The sequence below is a fragment of the Bipolaris zeicola genome, assembly GCF_000523435.1.
Source record: "Bipolaris zeicola 26-R-13 unplaced genomic scaffold scaffold_1, whole genome shotgun sequence".
Classification (NCBI taxonomy): Eukaryota; Fungi; Ascomycota; class Dothideomycetes; order Pleosporales; family Pleosporaceae; genus Bipolaris; species Bipolaris zeicola.
This window is the reverse complement of record NW_006912050.1, coordinates 283,860-304,764: the sequence shown is the minus strand read 5'-3', so window position 1 is coordinate 304,764 and position 20,905 is coordinate 283,860. Positions and strand designations below refer to the sequence as shown.

At 49.7% G+C, this 20,905-nt stretch overlaps 8 protein-coding genes across 8 annotated transcripts; 6 read left to right on the top strand and 2 right to left on the bottom strand.

The window, feature by feature from the left end:
* Positions 1-122: 122 nt before the first annotated feature.
* Positions 123-1,880, bottom strand: COCCADRAFT_31906 (uncharacterized protein; the record flags this gene model as incomplete). The annotated part of the gene is made up of 4 exons (XM_007708350.1): positions 123-328; positions 379-1,490; positions 1,540-1,771; positions 1,832-1,880. The coding sequence occupies 4 exons, from the start codon at positions 1,878-1,880 to the stop codon at positions 123-125; spliced, it is 1,599 nt and encodes a 532-aa protein (XP_007706540.1).
* COCCADRAFT_81194 (uncharacterized protein) lies at positions 1,877-2,194 on the bottom strand (the record flags this gene model as incomplete). Its single annotated transcript, XM_007708423.1, has 1 exon — positions 1,877-2,194. A coding segment is annotated over one exon (318 nt), but the record flags the coding sequence as incomplete, so codon positions are not given.
* Positions 2,195-2,681: 487 nt separating this feature from the next.
* On the top strand, positions 2,682-4,202 carry COCCADRAFT_81389 (uncharacterized protein; the record flags this gene model as incomplete). The annotated part of the gene is made up of 2 exons (XM_007708422.1): positions 2,682-2,839; positions 2,891-4,202. The coding sequence occupies 2 exons, from the start codon at positions 2,682-2,684 to the stop codon at positions 4,200-4,202; spliced, it is 1,470 nt and encodes a 489-aa protein (XP_007706612.1).
* A 1,365-nt stretch (positions 4,203-5,567) lies between these two features.
* COCCADRAFT_81307 (uncharacterized protein) lies at positions 5,568-6,962 on the top strand (the record flags this gene model as incomplete). Its single annotated transcript, XM_007708421.1, has 2 exons — positions 5,568-5,904; positions 5,953-6,962. The coding sequence occupies 2 exons, from the start codon at positions 5,568-5,570 to the stop codon at positions 6,960-6,962; spliced, it is 1,347 nt and encodes a 448-aa protein (XP_007706611.1).
* A 343-nt stretch (positions 6,963-7,305) lies between these two features.
* COCCADRAFT_282 (uncharacterized protein) lies at positions 7,306-9,636 on the top strand (the record flags this gene model as incomplete). Its single annotated transcript, XM_007708295.1, has 1 exon — positions 7,306-9,636. One exon carries the CDS (start codon positions 7,306-7,308, stop codon positions 9,634-9,636), a length of 2,331 nt encoding a protein of 776 aa, XP_007706485.1.
* A 389-nt stretch (positions 9,637-10,025) lies between these two features.
* On the top strand, positions 10,026-12,808 carry COCCADRAFT_81395 (uncharacterized protein; the record flags this gene model as incomplete). Its single annotated transcript, XM_007708420.1, has 9 exons — positions 10,026-10,423; positions 10,477-10,587; positions 10,635-10,709; positions 10,759-10,821; positions 10,847-11,051; positions 11,104-11,423; positions 11,688-11,934; positions 11,991-12,426; positions 12,483-12,808. The coding sequence occupies 9 exons, from the start codon at positions 10,026-10,028 to the stop codon at positions 12,806-12,808; spliced, it is 2,181 nt and encodes a 726-aa protein (XP_007706610.1).
* A 403-nt stretch (positions 12,809-13,211) lies between these two features.
* COCCADRAFT_31902 (uncharacterized protein) lies at positions 13,212-18,040 on the top strand (the record flags this gene model as incomplete). Its single annotated transcript, XM_007708349.1, has 3 exons — positions 13,212-14,234; positions 14,288-15,813; positions 16,243-18,040. 3 exons carry the CDS (start codon positions 13,212-13,214, stop codon positions 18,038-18,040), a joined length of 4,347 nt encoding a protein of 1,448 aa, XP_007706539.1.
* A 469-nt stretch (positions 18,041-18,509) lies between these two features.
* COCCADRAFT_277 (uncharacterized protein) lies at positions 18,510-19,851 on the top strand (the record flags this gene model as incomplete). Its single annotated transcript, XM_007708294.1, has 2 exons — positions 18,510-18,616; positions 18,672-19,851. The coding sequence occupies 2 exons, from the start codon at positions 18,510-18,512 to the stop codon at positions 19,849-19,851; spliced, it is 1,287 nt and encodes a 428-aa protein (XP_007706484.1).
* Between the last annotated feature and the right edge of the window lie 1,054 nt (positions 19,852-20,905).

Below are 20,905 nucleotides of genomic sequence, written 5' to 3'. Positions count from 1 at the left end.
CTTTACAAACTCCCTTTGCACGACCAGCGAACACGTGAAGATACAGAGACATGAATTCAGGAATGATTTGCAGTTTTCTAATGTTAAAAAAATATGTCTCAAGAATGGAGATTGTTTTCCCCCTACGGCTTAATTGTATGCGAATCCGCCTCATCATCAGTGGCTTTCAGGGGCCCTGGTTCCACGCCATCCTGCTGATGACTCCCTATAGCTTCGAGAACCTCAAGTCCCATATCCGTCCTTGGTCCTTTAAAGTTCTTGCGTCCGTCCACAAACCATTGGAATGTACTGATGAAAAGGATGATGCCGAATGCGACAACACAGTAATCTACATACAGTTAGATAAACACTAGTAAGCATATCGGGGAAAACACTTACTCATATTTGAAGCTGTGACGGGTAATTGGGGTGGGAACAAGAACAACACTGTTGTAATAATGGTGTATGTGACACCAATGATATTTGCCACCCAGCCAAGAGGTTCTGGCAGAGCAAAAGGCCTGGAGCCCAGCATCTTTCTACCACGAACAAGATTGATGGCAACAGGTATGGCGTAACTCACACCCAAAGCGACGACGGATGCAGAAATGAGGGCGTTGAAAGCACTGCTGGAACCGATCAAGATCAGACCAAAGAGAATGGCCAAGGTAGCAGCCAGAATCAGTGCGTTGAGTGGTTGGCCAAGTCGCGGATGCACCTTTGCAAAGAAGTTTGAAAATGGTAATCCGCCGTCACGGGCGAATGCATAAGTCATACGACTTGAAGTCGTCATGATGGCGGTTTCTGCGAAGAGAATGCAAACTAATGGGAACATCAAGAGACAAGTAGCTCCCGCTCGGCTTTTCGTGGCGTTGAAAAGGATTTGCAGGATCGGACCGGGTGCTGCTGAGATGATGGATGCGGCATCGCCTCCAGAGACGAAGAGCAAAACCATAAGGAATATGAAGCCCGTAACAGTGCCAATGCCGACGCAGTAGATCATAATTTTTGGGCCTTCGACTGAAGCGTTTGGAATCTCTTCAATCATATGGGCAACGGCGTCGTAACCGGTTAAGCCGAATCCACCCTGGAGCAAACCAAGAAGCCAAGCAATACCATCTGGCCAGCCCGTCTCGTTGATGAACTTAGTGAAGACGAACTCGGCGGAAGCGAAGTCGGGAGATGCGCAGGCCAAGACGGTGATGCAAATGACTGCAAACCCACCGATAGACCAGATAAATGCGGCTCGGTTGATGTAGGGCAGCAAGCTATTCATGAAGGCGTTGATGACAAAGGCGATGAGCGTCCAGGCTACGTAGATTAGCCAGACTTGCCATGGGTGCAAGCTGAAGTCCGGATGCCAAAGGGCGATGAGACCGGAGATGAGTTGGGAAGCGAGGAGCCCCCCAGAAGTCGTTAGGGCAACCCAACCTGACACGTTGATCCAGCCAGTGATGAAGGATGCGAGTGGAACCCATTTCTTTGGAGTGATGACGGCAACCCAGTGATATCTTTGCTTGGGTTAGCATAATCCAAGACGAGTGCTCGATCGAGTCTTACTGTCCACCGGCTGTAGGATATGCGGATAGAAACTCGGCAAGCGACGCAGCTAACGCTAAGTTACAGATACCGGCTGTGAGAAGACCCCAGATAACGCTTGTTGAGCCGCCTGATGGCAAGGCAAGCCCGAGCGACGAAGAGAGGGCAGTCCATGAGTTCAAGATGGCGAAAGCTAGACCCAGCATGGACAAAAGACTGAAGTTGCGTTGCAACTCGCCCTTGTGGCCAAGCGCTATTTAAAAAGATTAAGTCAATGGACATCCCCGAAGCATGACGTCTGTTCCAGACTTACCCTGCAGCTGGGCCTCATCGTCGAGGTTCTGTTGCTGGCTGGACCTCATGGTGTCTGCTCAACTCGCACTGAGAGTGTCAAGAGGTCGCGTGTTAATGGAAGGCAAAGGATGGTACTATTTAAGACGAACAATGTCCCTTGAAAGCGGAGATACGGGACGAGTTTCGTCAGCCATGCTGCAAGTGCCACAACTATCCGAAGGAGGCATGTCCAACAGAGTGGCCAAAGCTTGACGAAGCTTGATAGGGACCCTATTACAGATAGGGAGATAGATTCCAAGTCAAAAGATGGGGTAACAGCCAATGAGGAGATGCGTTGCCGATTATCTGGTGCTGACCGAACGGCGTTATCGCTCCGCAACGTGCATTATCCGACACCGGGCTGCACAACGGCCATAACCGTATCATAGTGTCGATAGAGCGTCAAGAGCGTTTGTAGGCCTCGTCAATGTACATTTGGACTAGCATCGACAAAAGGTAAAGGCAGCGCCTATTGGGAGTGTTGAGGTTTCTCGAAGCTTTCGTCCTTTCATCCTAGCGGTCTTGGCACGAGCACCCTGCACAACGACTGACAGCCCAGAGCAGGGTAAACCCATTGCCCGTGAATAGCACCATGTTGGTCTCCACCGCTCGTGGATCGTCGCACATCATTTTCCATGCAACAATGTTGCGCGTCCTGTTCGCCAGGAATCTGGAGAGACGGTGCCTTGGCGCGTCCTGAGACTTGCCTTTGGGTCGGCACAGGCGTTACGGTTTCAGTTTCCGCTTCTCTCCCATACTTGACCAGCTCAAGACGGTCCAACACTACCACATACACCACCACTCTGTAGATGTCGCAACCTTGGAACAGGATGCGCGGAAACCGACCTCAAAGCTATACGTCTCTGCCTATGAGCGAGAAGGAACCGCTGACGTCAAAGCCGTCGCGACGCTACAATGAAGCTTCAGGACTACGTCGTCGTGCAATTCAGGCAGTTGGTGCCTGTGTAGTCATCTACGCCCTCTTCAAGTATTTACCATCTGATCATTCTGTCCATCTCATCCATTGATTGTCCATTAGCCTGTTCCCATTCTCTACCTCAAAGTCTTGCGACACGATCGACGAGGGCTACCGTTGCAGCCCCAAGACAACACATTTCCTTGGCCAGTATTCCCTGTGGTATTCTGTGCCCTCTGAAATAGACGTTGCCCCTCCCAAAGGCTGCGAAGTCACCTTTGCAAACGTCCTCTCCCGCCATGGTGGCCGCGATCCGACCTTTGGCAAATCGATAGCCTATCACCTCCTGATTGCCGAAATCCAGAACACTAGCACATCGTACCCGGATGCATTCAAGTTCTTGAAGGATTATGACTATACATTGGGTGCGGATGAGTTGACGGATGCGGGAAGGCAGGAGATGGTGAACTCGGGCGCACACTTCTACCGCCGGTACCAGAAGCTCATGGACGAGAACACGCCATTCGTGCGCGCTGGTGGCCAGCATCGTGTCGTAGAGTCAGCTGAGCGCTGGCTCATGGGTGTTGCACAGTCGTTGAACACAAAGCCCCAGAAGATTGATTTGGTCATTCCAGAAGGCCCAAATTGGAACAACACACTGTCTCACGATGTCTGCCCTGCTTTCGAAGGCGGACCGAGCCATGGCCTGGGAGACCGAGCGCAGCAGGTGTGGGCTGCTAAGTTTGTGCCGCCGATTCAAAGCCGCGTCAACTCAGCTCTCGGTACCAATCTCAGCGCGACCTCTATTGTCTATATGATGGATATGTGCCCTTTCGACACCCTTGCACACCCTTCGGCACAGTTGTCAGAGTTTTGCAAGCTGTTCACAGACAAGGAGTGGCGCGAGTATGACTACTTCCAGACTCTGGGCAAGTATTACGGCTACAGTGTAGGAAACCCACTTGGGCCTACGCAGGGAATCGGGTATGTCAATGAGCTGTTGGCACGCCTGACAAAGAAGCCTGTTGAAGACAACACCAACACAAACCGGACACTTGACTCGGACTCAAAAACATTCCCTCTGGACCGCAAAGTATACGCTGATTTCAGTCACGATAATGACATCAGTGGTGTTCTAGCTGCGCTTGGACTGTACAACAAGACCAAGGCATTGTCTAACACTACGATTGAAGACACCAAGCAGACTCATGGCTACTCGGCTGCATGGACAGTGCCGTTCGCCGCCCGCCTGTATGTCGAGAAGCTGCAATGCAAGGGTGAGAAAGAAGAGTCGGTCCGCGTTATTGTAAATGACCGTGTGCAACCACTGGAGTTCTGTGGCGGGGACCGTTATGGTAGGTGCACACTGAGTAAGTTTGTAGAGAGCCAAAGCTTTGCTCGAAGCGGAGGACTATGGGAAAGGTGTTATGATTAAGAATCGGTATTGCAATCTTTGTAGGTATTTTACATAGCGGATGGTCGCATCGTTGCATTTTTAAGATCTATAGACTTGATCAAAGAGATTGTTTGACTTTCTCTGAATAGATGTTCTACTGGGTCCGTTTTCCATACAATGTCTTATTCGTCGCAGGAAGCAATTTATTCTTTATCAAGCAGACGGCAACAATGAGAAGCAATGAAACAACAATCGTGGGACTGACAATCGCTTGCGCCCCTCCATATACATAGTACGTGTAGCAAGCTGGCCAGGCGAATGCTTATTGAATCGCATTAGTGCTTTTGTGCAAAAACCAGTCCTCTATTCGTAACCACAGACGTTATCATGGGGTTAATATTAATCATACCAAAGCACATCTGGAATGCCTACAGCCCTTCTAATGTCCAGAGCAATCAGTCCACAACACAAAAGCGACTTGTCCGCAGAATAAGTACAACCAGAGATTGTAACATGAAGCTTTACCAGTTTCATTACGGTGGTATACAACGAAAACGAACAGGGAACCGGAAGAATGAGATCGGCTATGAGGGACCATGTTTGAAGGTCACGTGTGGGAGTTGCTTGGAGTGGCATCCGGAGATGGTGTGGGAGCGAGGAGGCATGCCTACTACGGGAAGATATTACGACCAGAGTCATCAAAAACAGCTAGCCACACGTGGTGCCCCTGCAGATATGATGCACAACGAGTATTGCATGCCTACCCAGAAGAAACTGGCTAGGGAATTCAAGGCCGAGCGGACAGGAAGGGGTGCAACTCTACAAAGAAAATGCAATGTCCGACTACAATTCGTGTCGCAGCGAGGCAAAAAAAGATTCGAAGCTCTGGTAAAGAAATACGAAAGGCGGGAAAAGCGAAGGATGTAGTATGTCGGGCGCAAGTGCCGAGTTGGTAGCAATATAAAAGAACGTAATACTTGCGTATACATTTCTCGAAAGGATAGTAGTGGTCTTTTGTAGAGTACTGTACATAGTGGAAGAAGACAGGCACGGAGAAGTACGGCCGGAATTGTTGCGTCATGTTACAAAACTCATTTTTGCGCACTATCAGCCTTTGAGAGAACATGTCACTCTGCACAACAGGTAGGCCACAGCGCTGTGGCAACAGACTTCAATGGATACGATTATCATCAGACTGTCATTGGCGAGAATCCCCCACCAGTTGCGAGCACAATCCTTAGTAATGCTGCCAAGTGCGACTACAGATCCCTGCATGGGCCTCGGACAGCCCACTAAAGCAGTTCGCATCTCAGTCATCTCCGCCCTATTGTCCACTGGCTTATATAACTTTCCCATGTCTGCCCCTCCCAATGTTAGACACGGTTCCTCCAGACTCGACTCGGTATGATGGCGCACATGGCTAGGGTACGGGCGGGTCCCCAAACATTGCGAAGAGTCGCTGGCCGTGGCGAACTATCTGGACGATCGCCCATCTCCGCCATACGGACAAGATGTATTGCGACAAATACAGAACCACGGGAGCCAGTTTCCGAGTTCCTCCCAGGCATCTCCCCAGTACCGACACCGCAGCGATCGGGCGGTGAGGACCGGAGAGCAGCAATCAAGAATGCGAAGCCTTTCTCTGCCTTTTTGACCGATACGTTCAACCGGCAGCATGACTATCTGCGCATCAGCATCACAGAGCGCTGCAATCTGCGATGTCTGTATTGCATGCCCGAAGGTGTGCCATGAACATGACTCGACAAAAAATTTGGCTGACGAGGAACAGAGGGCGTTCCGCTATCGCCGTCCGCCAACATGCTGACCACACCCGAAATCTTCTACCTCTCGTCGCTATTTGTGTCGCAAGGTGTGACCAAGATCCGCCTTACTGGGGGCGAACCCACCGTTCGCCGCGACATAGTGCCCCTCATGCAGCAAATCGGTAGTCTGCGCCCCAAAGGCCTGCGCGAGCTCGCCCTTACCACCAACGGCATATCGCTGCACCGGAAACTCGACGCCATGGTCGAGGCTGGTTTGACAGGCGTCAATCTAAGTCTAGACACCCTGGATCCGTTCCAGTTCCAGATTATGACGAGGCGGAAAGGCTTCGATGCAGTGATGAAGTCGATCGACCGCATACTCGAGATGAACAAGTTGGGAGCAAATGTGAAACTCAAGGTCAACTGTGTTGTAATGCGTGGCTTAAATGAGCGCGAGATCCTGCCCTTTGTCGAGATGGGCCGCGAGAAAGACATCGAAGTTCGCTTCATCGAATACATGCCCTTTGGCGGTAACAAATGGAGTGAGAACAAGATGATCAGCTTCCAAGAAATGCTGGATATCATCAGGACAAAATACCCAAGACTCAGGCCGGTTCCTGGCCACAAGAACGACACTAGCAAGACGTACGAAGTTCCTGGCTTTGTAGGCAAGGTTGGCTTCATTACAAGCATGACCAACGATTTTTGCGGTTCTTGTAATCGACTGCGCATAACAAGTGACGGCAATCTGAAGGTGTGCCTACATGGAAACGCCGAGGTATCATTGCGCGATGTACTGCGGCAGGGTAACAACGGTGAACCCATCGATCAAGAAGCATTCGAACGTATCAGGCAAATCGAAATGGACCGTCATGAGGGCCGTCTGAGCAATGAAACTATACTTGGCTGGGGCCAGCGAGAACGCGAATTGCTCGAAGTTGTAGGAGCAGCTGTAAAGCGCAAAGCAGAAAAGCACGCTGATCTGGAAGATCTCGCCAGCATGGAGAACAGGCCCATGATCTTGATTGGTGGGTGATTGTGGTCCCTTTTTCCTCTTCTTAATCATGTCAGATCGCTTGGAGGCTTGTTGCGATATGACGGCCGTTGCATTAATGGCGTTTTGAGCGTTCTCCTTCATTGTGAGTCTATATTATCGTCTGGAGCATCATCGTTCCCGATTACATACTCGAATGATATACCCTTTTATGCTTGCATACCATCTTTGTGTGTATGTGTGTGATGTGCATTACTGACTAAATGTAGATGAAAAGCCATTGGCAGACTTAGGTTCATGGCGCCCGTCTCCTCTACAAGCCCTGCGTTCGGGTGCAAAGAGTTCCCATATATTCCCTCCAACGTCAAATATTCTTCAACCCTCAATGCCGCGTCTGCATTTCACAACGTTGCAGTCCGCAAACACTGTTCGAGCCTTCTCCACTTCCAAACCGCTTGCAGAGAAGCCCCGGCGTAAAAACCCATCGGTTAGGGTATGGACCAAGCATGGTCTTCAATACGAAGAAATGGTGCAATCTGTTGCTCGGTTCGGTCCCCAAAGAGCCACTCTACCACCAAACCTTGAGGAAGTGCGACAGAAGTATGGTTTGACCGATAAAAAGTATGACTCTTACTGGAGAATGGTTGCGGACGCGAAGCTCCAGTCCGGCAGTGGTCACAGATTCAGATATCTTAACAAAAAAGCCCATAGTCAGCTGCTATCCATACTTCAGGGATCAGAGGAAGTGAGCCACAAACAGCTGATGCATGACGCTCAATCGATTGCCGATCGAACACAACAATATATAGCACAAAACCGTGAGGTTATGATGCTGCAACGCCAGAAACAAGATATGATTGAACTCAAAGCCTTTTTAGAGGAGATCAGGATACCTTCCGAGATCCAGAGGGCATTGAAGAACACCGAGGATAAGATTTATGAGTTGCAGGATCGCATAATACAGCGCAACCGGACGAAGCCGGTCAAACCGGGCAAAAAGTGGGGCGCAGTGTCAACAGACTCTATTAGGCAGTTGCAAGAGCTTGACGATATTGACCGACTGCTTGATGCCCATAAGCAACAAGTCAACGAAATTCGCGAACAAGCTCAAAAACTGGAAAAAATCAGGACACGAAAAGAAGAGATTTTGGCGGAGAAGCGTTTGCTACTGAAGCAGCTTGAAGAGCACGAGAATGAAGAGCGGGAGGCTAAGAGAATTCCCATACCCGTGGATACCAATGATCAGAAGAACCAGCCGACTTCGAAGAGTTTGGACTCTATACTCGATCAAGCAATGAAGAGGGTTGGCAAGGGCTGGGAGGAGCCAAAGCTACAAAGTACTGATCTTGATTCCGAGAGCATAAGAGCAACAGCACCGGTAAACGAGGGTACCGCTATACAACTTCGGAAGCCTGGAATAGGTTCAGTATCTATATTGACTCGATCAAAGTCCGAAGATAAAGACCAAGACATAAATGGCAACGACATGAATCCGATCACTTTCACTGCATCCAGGCCGAGTGATAGCCTGCATTTGCAGGTTCCCACTGCAGGATTTATTCCTATTGACGAGAATCTCATTGTCACGTTTGAGGGTTCGGTCCCAGAACTCCAATCCTATGTGTTCGAAATGGCTCAGCGCCTCAAAAGCTCGTATCCGCGTATCGACACGCTGCCATACAATGTGTGGACCAGTCAGAACAAAGCGACATTGCAGACGTGGCTGAAGATTATGGTGAAGAAGTGGCAGACGCGATTCGACACCATTGGCCAGGTAGAGAAAGACATCATGGATGGGCGTATTCAAGCTGTGCTTGATCGAATGGTTCGCGATCACGATCTCAGCAACGAAGCTGCAGAACGAATGGCAGTGCGTTGGCACCAAGTCTTTGCGAATAGAGGCAAAATGCATGGAGATGCAGAGGGATCGATGAACTGGGATGAGTTTCAAGCCGAAGGCCTTGGATTCTTGACCAACGAGACGGAGTCTGAGGTACCATCACAACAGGGACAAGCAGAAGCCAGGACGATACCAGCAACGCTCTCAAGCACGAATAAGAGACCAAGTCTACACGAAGATTTGGGAAGCCAGGTTTCTCATGAATCCACTACGCGCAAAATGTACTCGACCTCTTCGCGGTCAACACCACCAGCTCACGACCTCACATTGCAGCCAAAAGAGAAGGAAAAGGATGACGAGAAAGAATCACCAGCACCATACCTACCACACCTTACCCCCTCGGGATCCGCACACATGGTATCTGTGTCTACAAAACAACACACCATCCGCACCGCCATCGCCATCGGCTCAATCCACTTCACAAACCCAACCCCTCTCTCCCTCATCCGCTCCAACACCGCTAAAAAGGGCGACGTCCTAGGCGTATCCCGCATAGCTGGCATCATGGCCGCGAAAAAATGCCCAGACCTAATACCCCTGTGTCACCCCATCCCACTCACACACGTCAGCGTCGAACTTGCTCCTTTCTCCGACGGACACGGAGGCGTAAAAATCGAAGCCAAAGTCCAGTGTACGGGGCAGACAGGCGTGGAAATGGAAGCGCTGACGGCTGTCATGGGCGCGGCACTGAGTGTGGTTGATATGTGCAAGGCGGTGGATAGGTTTCAGAGGGTGGATGGGGTGAGAGTGGTGTTTAAGGAGGGGGGAAAGAGTGGGGTGTGGAGGGAGGAGGGGTGGAAGAGTTGGCAAGAGTAGATGAGCTAGAGGGTGGTTTAGGTGAAAAGTTTTTTTATCGATGCCGATGTTTGGTATCCTTGGGATGCGTATGTATGGGGCTGCTAGGGGCAGCACGAATGTCTAGACTACTCCCTCTGTAGCCATGTCGAAATATTGACAGTACGTGATGGAGTCTCTCTCACCTCATCTTAATGCAAAACCCATGCTGTGGACTCACTTACCTATAGAGGTTTCACCTCTCACCGCTCAGGTACCATCTCACCAACATATACGTTGGCAGGATTCTAATATGCTCTAGTTCCACGTACAACCAAACCTCAGCACCTATTGTGATTTACACTCTCAAGGCTTCTGTCGCCGATCTCGTATAACTTACTATTCTGCAAAACCCTGGTCTTTCAGTAGCCATGACCTCATCAGTTACCTCCCTTGATGAGCAGGGCCCGATAACCTGGCTAATACAGTCGTTTACGGTCAGCCACGATGTCAAATCCTCAGGGCCAGCGCAGCTGGTGCTTGATCGTGCTAACTCCGAGTTTGGACTTGTGTACCAGACCGAGCCTGGTGTTGCCGTGATGGCACAGTTTCCGGATACCGAGGAGCCAGTCTTCTTCCAGGTATCTAAAGCGCGTGCAGTCTGCACTCGTTTCAATAACTCATGCAAGAAAGTTTGTATACTCATGCCACACATGCAAATCGACCTGTACTTCACGACTAGTGCGGACGCCGGGGACTTTGTACACGCGCTTGGGCGGATTGCCACCATGGTTGGCAATTCTTACTTTGAAGTACATGAAGCTGCTTCGTATGTATCGCCTTTTCTACCCGTACTCGAGCAATGTTGATTCAATTGCATAGCAATGCTGCACTGGCCCGTACCGACTTCAGCATGGAGAAGGAGGGCTATACCAACCAGAAATGTCAGTTGTGGGTAGCAGCTCCGAACGAGAACACATCAGAATGGGCCCGGTAAATACTTCAAGCAGAAATCTCAGACTATAGGCTAACAGCCACAGTATCTACAAGACTGGAAAATGTACCGACTTCACCATCATCGCCGCCGGTAGGGTATTTCAAGCTCATCGCGTTTTGTAAGCATCATGTCCCTTATTTTGTCGATGTAGCTGACACGGCAGCTAGGCTCTGCACACGATCGCTGTACTTCAACGCGGTTTGCGATGGATGCTTCACAGTAAGAGACCTGTGTGCGACCTACAAAGCACCTGAGCCCTGCTAACGTTCTGAAGGAAACCAGCCAACGCTCTATCACACTGCCTGAGGACAGCCAGACCGTGAGCACAATGCTCAAGGAGATATATGGAGTATCCAACCCGACTACGGGATCAATCTTCAGCAATTTTGCGCTCAGAAACGGATTTGAGAAAGATTGTATCATGCGCGATTTGCTGGCCCTCTTCATCGCATGCGACAAGGTCAGGCTCCCTCCATGATTTACATGATTTACAGTTCTGACAATGTGCGCAGTATAACCTCGAATCAATCAAGCAGAAAGTCTCCAAGACAATCATTGACCGCATTCCCTTCATTCACAATCCTCTGACTATTGTCTATCTGGCTGCAGAGATCTATGACGATGCCGGCCCAGAATTGGATCATGGTCTCCGCAACGCAATCATCCTGCAGCTGCACATTCGCCTGCCAGCCATCATGGAAGACAAGGATGCCTGGAACTACTACTCGGAGAATAAGGCTGTACTGAAAGCACTGCATTTGTACCAGTGCGGGATGCAAGATATAACGAGATCTTCGGGGATCTTTACTCCCCCCGCGAGTCCACACAAAAAGTGAACGAGGATGCCTATGTCGTGGTCGCGAAGTTCGATATCAGGATACTTTTGAGCAAGGGATTTTTCTCATGGGTCATTATGGAGGAACACAAAGAAGTAGTTTCTAGGGGTCATGTCACTCGTTGCCCTTGTTAAATAAAATATACGTACTACATGGGAAGACACGGTCACGTGCAGCCGCGTCGCGCTAACAATGCTTGCGGGCTCCGCGTCACCCCACGACCGCATAGCAGCATGTGAAACGAGCCCTCCGCGCGTCAGCACCTGTTCAATGGCCCCCGATGTAGCCTCCATGACATCGACGCCCACCACCCCCGCACTCAAGAACTCACAGAAACCGCCTACGGGCCCCAACGTCCTCGAGGTTGTGCTCGGCTCGCTGCTGATCAAGCCATGGTACCCGTCTTTTTACCCAGAAGAGCTTGTGGGAAGACGCGTCGAACGGCTCTATGTGTGCCAGTGGTGCTTCAAGTATAGCAAGGAACTCGTTGGCTTCTTGGGCCATCTGGTACGTCTGAAGGGCCTTTGTAGTTCATAAGGACCGGTTGAGCTGATACGCCCCAGAAAGCATGTCCCCTTCGCAACACTCCACCACCGGGCATTAACGTCTACACAAAAGACAACTATTCCCTGTACGAGATCGATGGCGAGAAGAATAAGCTTTATGCGCAGAACCTATCGCTCTTTGCGAAGCTCTTCCTCGACACCAAATCGGTCTTCTACGACGTCACGACCTTCCTGTACTATCTCCTAGTTGCGCACAATCCCACACCTAGCATACCGAACACCAGTCTTGATGAGGAGACTCCGTCAGGTGGAGTCGGCGCGCAGGGACAGGTCGTGGGCTTCTTCAGCAAGGAGAAGATGAGTTGGGACAACAATAACCTAGCATGTATATTAGTCTTCCCACCGTGGCAGAAGCAAGGATTGGGCCAGCTATTGATGGGCGCAAGCTACGAAATGAGTAGGCGAGAAGAGAGGTTGGGTGGTCCTGAGAAGCGTAAGCCATTTCTGGTCTGTCCTCTTATACACCGACTAGTGCTAACATCACGACAGCGCTGTCCGATCTCGGTCGCATTGCTTACAACCACTATTGGTCACAAACACTTGCTCGTACCCTCCTCTCATGTCCGTCTAAGAAGACACTTACTGTGCAGGAACTTCGCGAAAAGACATACATTGTACCTGAGGACATCATTGCAACCTTGCAGATGATGGACGTCCTCGAACAGAAGAAGAAGGGCGGCGCAGACGCTGTAATCAACAAGGCAAAAGTCAGAGCATGGGCAGATAAGCACAAGGTAGATGTTAAAAGCTGCCCGGTGGACCCTGATGCGTTCATTGCACGGGAAGTAAGCAGGGGTGGCAGTGAAGAGTCTTGATGCTCCACGACAAAGAGAATACAAGTACAGGCATATGATACCCGGATCTCAATGGTTCTATAGAGTTCCAATATAACGATATGAAGATCTTTGTTGGAAACATCTTATGACAAAATGATACTAACGTGCCAACTTTGTTACATAGCGCTCATTCCCATATGTTGTTACATTCTATTGAAATCGCCCGCTGTCCTTTCCCATAAAACTGTACTTCCATTAAATCACGTGCCAGATGGAGTTGGACATGTCTTATTTTGTCAGCATTCTATCCATCCATAGATAGAGGGACTGCTTCGTCGTTCATACGCTAGTGGGTACTTAGCGCGGCACGTGAACACCCGTTTTCGTGAACGCGCCGCGTCTTCGAACTACTTACATCCACTCATTGGTATACGTTTTCAAAATGGTCAGCAAAACCGAGCAACGGGACTTTCATCACCCATACACGCCCTATGATATACAAAATGAGTTCATGGGCGCTGTGTACGAATGTTTAGAAAATGGCCAGGTCGGCATCTTTGAATCACCGACCGGGACAGGCAAGTCACTGAGCCTGATATGCGGCTCCTTGACATGGTTGAGAGACCACAAAAGGAGGACTTTTGAAGAAGGATTTGCAGCCGATACAGCGAATAGCGAAGAGCCATCGTGGATCGTCGAGCATGCGCAAAAGCAACGTAAGCAAGAAGCACTTCGTCGCAAACAAGAGTTGAATGAACGCATTGCAAAAATCAAAGCAAAAGAGAAGCGTGCAAAAGAGCGCTATGAGAATGGCGAGTCAAGTTACAAGAGACGGAAGGTTGTGTCGGGTGAAACGAACGATGACGATGAAGCACAATTCGTGCTTGATGACTATGAAAGCGACCAGGAATCTCAAAAGCGGGCAAGAGGCGGTACCTTTAATGAGTCTGGACTATCGGCAGAAACACAGGCATTGATGGCATCGTTGGGGTATGCTGACGATGCTCCGAAGAACGACGATGGGGAGGTGCCCGACGAGACAAAGATATTTTTCTGTTCCCGCACACACTCTCAACTGACGCAGTTTTCGAGTGAATTGGGTCGGGTCAAGATGCCGCCTGCTATTGCTCTAGATGATGATACGAACGTCGCTGATATAGATTCCCTTGTGGAAGATGTCAAACACCTTACACTCGGATCAAGGAAGAATCTATGTATTAATGATAAAGTCAATAACCTCGGAAGCGCCACTGCTATCAACGAACGATGCCTAGAGCTGCAACAGAATAGCAGCACCGAAAGCCGATGCCCACATATGCCGAGTAAAGAAAGCGAACCTCTAATCAACAACTTCCGTGATCATGCGCTTGCAAAGATCAGAGACATTGAGGATCTCGGATCGCTGGGCAAGAAGCTGGGAGTATGTCCCTATTATGCTTCAAGACCAGCGACGAAGTACTGCGAGGTGAGCTCGGCTTTGCAGTAATTCAACATACGTCTATGTACTAACGAGCCTAGATTGTAACCTTGCCGTATCCATTGCTTTTACAACGTACTGCTCGCGAGGCATTTGGGCTATCTCTTAAAGATCATGTCGTCATTATTGATGAAGCGCACAACTTGATGGATGCTATAGTAGGCATTTACTCCGTTTCCGTAACGCTCGGCCAAGTTCAACAAGCGCGCGCCCAGCTTACAGCCTATCTTCAAAAGTTTCGCAACAAGCTAAAAGGGAAGAATCGAGTCTACGTTGCCCAGACAGTCAGGATCCTGGATTCGATCCTTGCATATTTGCAGTCTATCGACGCCGATCCAAAGGCAACTGACGGCCTGGTTGACATGGTGTCTATAATGTCCGGAAAGGGTGTCGACCAGATCAATGTTTTCAAGCTCAATGCATACCTCCAAGAAAGCAGACTTGCTCGAAAGGTTGACGGATATACCGCGTACGCTGAGCAAACAGTCGATGAGTCGACAAAGCAAGTGTCCAAGAAGGGACCCCGTCACAGTGTTCCTGTACTCATGCATGTACAAGCTTTTCTGCTGTCCTTAATGAACCCTTCTGCGGAAGGCCGATTCTTCTACTCAAAGGAGGATAGCGTAACAACGCTGCGATACATGCTTCTCGACCCTACATTTCATTTCAAAGATATCGTTGAAGAAGCAAGAGCAGTAGTACTTGCGGGCGGTACAATGTCCCCAATGAGCGACTATGAGCAGCATCTGCTATCATATCTGGACCCTTCGAAGATCAAAACGCTGTCCTGCGGGCATGTCATACCGCCTTCGAACCTGCTCGCTGTACCCGTCGTACGAGCGACTAGTGGTGCCGAGTTCGACTTTACTTTTGAAACCCGCAACAAAGAAAAGACCATGGTTGATCTCGGGGTCGCTATTTCGGCTTTTGCGCGAGACATACCCGATGGAGTGGTGGTTTTCTTCCCCAGCTACTCGTATCTGGACACCTGTATCGCGGCGTGGAAGCGCCTGAAGCCATCACAATCAAACATTACCCTTTGGGATACTTTCAAAAACAGCAAGCCGGTGTTCTTAGAGCAGCGCAGTCAACAGAATATAGACACGTCATCGGCGGTCAAGGAGGCAGCTGTCGACTCGGTTCTCAATGCTTACAGTGCGGCAATCGCATCTGGTAACGGCCGAGGTGCGCTGCTCTTTGCCGTCATTGGTGGAACGCTATCCGAGGGCATCAACTTCAGTGACGCACTGGGCCGAGGTGTTGTCGTCGTTGGTCTTCCATTTCCGAATGCGCATTCAGCGGAGTGGAAAGCAAAGATGCAGTATATCGCTGCCAAAGAAGCAAAAAACGGTGGTGACGGCAAGGCAGCAGCACGCGAGTTTTACGAGAACGCATGTATGCGCTCTGTGAATCAATGTGTGGGACGGGCTATCAGACATAAAGGTGATTATGCGGCCATTTTGATGTTGGACAGACGGTATGGGAGCAAGCGGATACAGGATAAGCTACCCAAGTGGATTAGGGGTAGTCTGACTGGTGGGCTGGGCGTGAAGGACGTGGAGGGGAAGTTGGTTAGATTCTTTGCAGAGAAGAAATAAAGGTCAGACTATGTGTTCGATGAGACAGTATTGTAGAATTCACAACAGTCGACGTATTGCTATGTTCTGCGCTTGTGAAAGATGGTGGGGCTATTCAGTGCTCTATTCGGCTTAGCTCGACGCGAGCACCGTCTCACTTCGTGAACGCGTGTCTTCATGGACTACAGTTCAGATTCCATTCTTCAAAATCTTCACAGAACATCGCCTTCGCGATGCTTGCATTCATATAACCCATGTTTCTATAAATAATGCGATGAAACTCTAGTGTGGACAGTTTGCAGTGAACCATCTCAACTTCAGACCGGGGCAGGTATAAGGGAAATACAAGAGGAGGAAAGCTGTGGTACATCGGAATAGCGGAGGACTAAATCGACCCTCAACATGGCGTCTTCGCGGAGTCGAGATGCCGAAAACAGGGGCGCATATACGACTGTTGCACAAACCGAGGATGCAAGCGCAAGGTTGACTGTTCACGGCAAAATTGCAGATGAGGGCTCGGAGGACACAGGTCTTGAACCGCCCGTTCATATCGGAGCTGTTCCCACATCAGAAGACGACCTCTTTCTTCCGCGGGTAGCTGACACTCTTCCTCGCGGCGCCTTCTTGGTCGCTATCGTGGAGCTATGTGAGCGCTTTGCCTACTATGGTTTATCAGGGCCATTCCAAAACTACATCGCCAACGGATACAACGACGCCAATGGTCTTCCTGGAGCTCTTGGCCTAAAACAGTCAGGCGCTACTGCAATGACCAATTTTTTCCAGTTCTGGTGCTATTTAACGCCCTTGTTCGGGGCCATTGTTGCGGACCAGTATCTCGGCAAGTACGCAACTATCAAATGGTTCAGTCTGATTTACATGGGCGGGATCACGATTCTCTTTTTGACGAGCTTGCCATGGGCTATCCGGAGTGGGGCCGCTTTCCCCGGTCTTGTTGTTGCCATGTTAATCATTGGACTCGGTACGGGTGGTATCAAAAGTAATGTGTCACCATTGATCGCTGAGCAAGTTCGGTCCAACAGGCCTTTTGTCAAAACTCTGCCAAGTGGGAAAAAAGTCGTTGTCGACCCAGAGCTCACTGTGCAGAGGATCTACATGGTATTCTACATGTGCATAAACGTTGGTTCGATATCTGCAATCGCAACCACAATGCTGGAGTTGCATGTTGGTTTCTGGGGCGCATACCTTTTACCGCTGATCATGTTTTGCGTCGGTTACGTGATACTAGTAAGAGGGAAGAAGCAATACATCATCAAACCGCCTCAAGGTGGTGTTATTGGTAACTGCTTCCGGGCTCTGTACATTGCCGCAAGGAATGGCGGCGACCTTAACAAAGCGAAAGCCTCGGCCCAAGGACATGGAAGACTCAAGTCAAGAGTGACCTGGGACGATAAGTTTGTCGAAGAGCTGAAGACAGCACTGGTGGCATGTAAAGTTTTCTTGTTCTTTCCCATCTATTGGGTCACGTTCTCGCAGATGTTGAACAACTTTATATCGCAAGCTGGACAGATGGAGCTACATGGTCTTCCTAACGACATTCTGCCCAATATCGATCCCATCACGATCATCATACTAATTCCACTTATGGACCGCTTCATCTACCCATTCATCCGTACCCGTCTGCATCTTGCCTTCCAGCCGATAATGCGCATTTCGCTTGGCTTCTTGGTAGCTGCACTCGCTATGTTGTACGCTGGTATCCTCCAAACATACATCTACGCAGCACCTCCATGCTATTATAGCCCTTCGAACTGCAACGCGGGCAAAATCGGGGAGGGAAGGTTCAAACCAAACGAAATTCACGTTGCGTGGCAAGCACCAGCATATGTGCTTGTCGCTCTTAGCGAAATTCTCGCCAGTATCACGGGATTGGAGCTGGCGTATGCGAAAGCGCCAGAGAATATGAAGAGCTTTATCATGAGCTTGTTTCTTCTTACAAACGCCGGTGGCAGTGTATTAGGCATACTCATTGCACCCCTGGCAAGAGACCCTCATCAGCAGTGGCTGTATTTTGGCTTGGCAAGCGCTGCTGCAGTTACCGGCATTATCTTTTACCGGATGTTCAAGAATATCGATGACAGCCCCATTAAAGAGGTACAAAATGCTGAAGAATACGAAATGACGCGAAGATTGAGTCCAGACGATGAAGAATATTACAGCGACGATGGAGGAGTTGCAGATCATTCCACACGAGCCTGAAATACGAACGGGTGAAAGAAAACTGGACACGTAGTACCTTGTCTATGGAAGCATACCTGTCGGTTTCCTATAGCACCCACTCACGACTCAATTCCCGAGCGATATCGATGTGGATTAAAGCACGGGAGCAGGGTCTTGCGCATCAAACAATCAGGTTGAGGCATAAACGACAATGCATCCGAGCCCGATCTTACCGATGTTGTTCGGCTCTGTGCTGTCTCTTCTTTCATTGGACCCACCGTTCGCGGGGTGCAGTGAAGGACGACCAGGCTGACCAACAGGATTGTCGTATCTTGAGTGCTGAAATCCATCGTAGGACGGACAACTCAGAAGTGCATATACACTCTTCGAATCTGGCAATCTGACAGCGCATATGTTCGAGCCTCATTTTTGAAGTCTATGATATATGGAGCTTGCTAAACGGGCCTTTTGGAGCCAAAAGCAAGTGTCGCTTTGAGGCTAGTACACCATGTCAATCAGCGACAACTCCACCCTCGGCGTGTCGCATGAGCAAGATGGAACGGGTGAATACTTGCATGGTTTTGGAGACCTGACCGTTAGCGCGGAGGAGAAGTCGTAAGTTCATCTGAGCTATACACAGCAACAGGGAGCTAACAATCAACCTTCATAGTCCCTATGCCTCTACACACATAACTGTGTTAGAAGTAGGACCCGAAGCAGTTCGCTTTCTAGTCCACGAGAGCGTCTTGAGCCGAAGCGAAGTGCTTGCAAGATCCTATAACCCATCTTTCATCAAGCAATCCGTACCCCTACCGGAGCTCGACCTAGCAACTGCGCACACTCTAGTACACTATCTGTACACCGGTAAATACCAGACTCTTAGCGTACATGCCGGTTCGGACAAGATCATTCCCGAAAGCTATAAGCTTAGTGTATGCGTGTATTGCGCCGCTGTACGCTACGGGCTACCAGGCCTTGCAGAGCTTGCACAAACCAAGATCAAATCATTTGGAGAAGATGTGACCATCTTTGACATGCTTGCAGTTGCAAGACAACATGCATTTCCATTGCTGCCCGAGGACGATGCGTGGTATCCAGTATATATTGAAGATGCGCTCCACAATGCTGTGACCGAAGACCCAAACCCGTTTCGAAAACCGGACTTCATCACGACAGTTGAGGGTAGCAGCAGACTGCTGCAACTCGTCTGGAAGACCATGATGAGCAATTACGTTCCAAAGCCGGCGACGCCTGCATCAGCGCCGATAGTCAAGGCTGAGAATATCACCGCTCGTACACCTGAGCTTGTCGCTGAGATTTCTGAGTCGCATGAGAATGTAGACTCTGTAATTGCTATCGAGAGTGAGGATGCCAGCAACAGCAAACCAGAGGTTGTAGCAGAACCTCAGCCAATTGTTGAAGAGCCTACCAAGAATCCACTCGTTGCAGAGAGTGTCCAAGATGTCTCTGGTGAAGTGGGAGCCACCGCGTCCAACCCACAACTCCTTGCTACGGCTGAGCCGTTCTCGGATGACGAGTTGATGTTCAGCATAGAACGGGGGCAGATGCGCAAGAAAGCAGAGCAAGAAGCGCCAATCACAGCGTCTCCAAAGGAAGAACCGAAGATGACCGATCTTGTTCGTACCGACTCTGTGACACAGCTTGAACAGATCGCGGGCGCATCTGATCCCAAGACTACAGCCGGAAACGATGCGAGTGCGGAAACTGGGCAGGCATCAGCTAGTGCAAGTGAAGTGGTACCCATGAAGAAAGGCAAGAGGCCAAAAAAGATGAAAAGCGCAAAGAAATCGGCTGTTCAGGCTGAGCCGGTGGTAGCAAGTGCAGCGTAGGCGGCTTTTCCATGGTAGTATGCATCTACTACTGGAATGGTTCTTGGGTAGATAGCGCATATAGGCTGTTCCACCCACAGATCAAATCACTCATTATTCCAGTACAACTCCGTATTTCAAATAGGTTTAACGAATAAGCGATGATGCAAGCCCGTACTCCCGTAAGCACAACGTAATCTCTCGTATAAGCATAAAAGGTCTCGTGTCATCAAGATCCTGTGCGGCAACAATGATGCCCGAACGTGGTCTATAGCACTATAAACTGCGACTGTTAAGTACATCAAAAGCTAGGTAGAACGCTCAGAGCAGTGCGCATGGATCGCCACACTCATGTGGCATATTCTCGGCATCCGGCAGTCGAGTGAATTGCGATCGTCTATGCTTTGACATTTAATGCTTGCCCATCTAGAACCTTACCTTGCACCGTCCACTTTACCACACTACTTCCCAGCCCGCCTTTTTTTGCACCACTTAACCAACTTTTTTTTTACATTCCCGATTTCTAACAGCTGGAAAAAAGAAAAAGAAAAAGAAACAAATATACATGTATGCATGGAGAAGCTGTTAGAGTATGTGGGGTACGTAGCTCTAAAGCGGGTGGTATGATGTAAGGACCCAAAAAGAATAGCCGGCACGTACGTAGCAATGGGATGAAAGCTTGGTCGTGTTGCCTTTGCATGGGGGTTTGTCCGGGCGGGCCGATCGCGAAATGCGACAACGCGGTACTACGGGATTTGCCCTGTATGACGGCCCAAATTTCCTGACCCCTTTCTTCTATCTGGGTTCATCTATGAACGAATAATGTCTTGTTTAATGGCAAGTGTTTTGTTACGTCGGGGCGCTTATAGTGTTACGACAGGGGATTGTTTAGAGACGGTTGTTTCTGTTTGTAAGTACGTTAATGATAGTGGAATTACGGGGGGGGCGAAGAGGGGCCAGAATGATGCGGATGCTAAAGGAGGCTAGTAGACCAGATGCTGAATAGAGTTTGCTACACTATCCTGTCCCGTGTTAGTTGCGATAGCTTCCTTGCTGGCGGCCCACACTCGAAAGA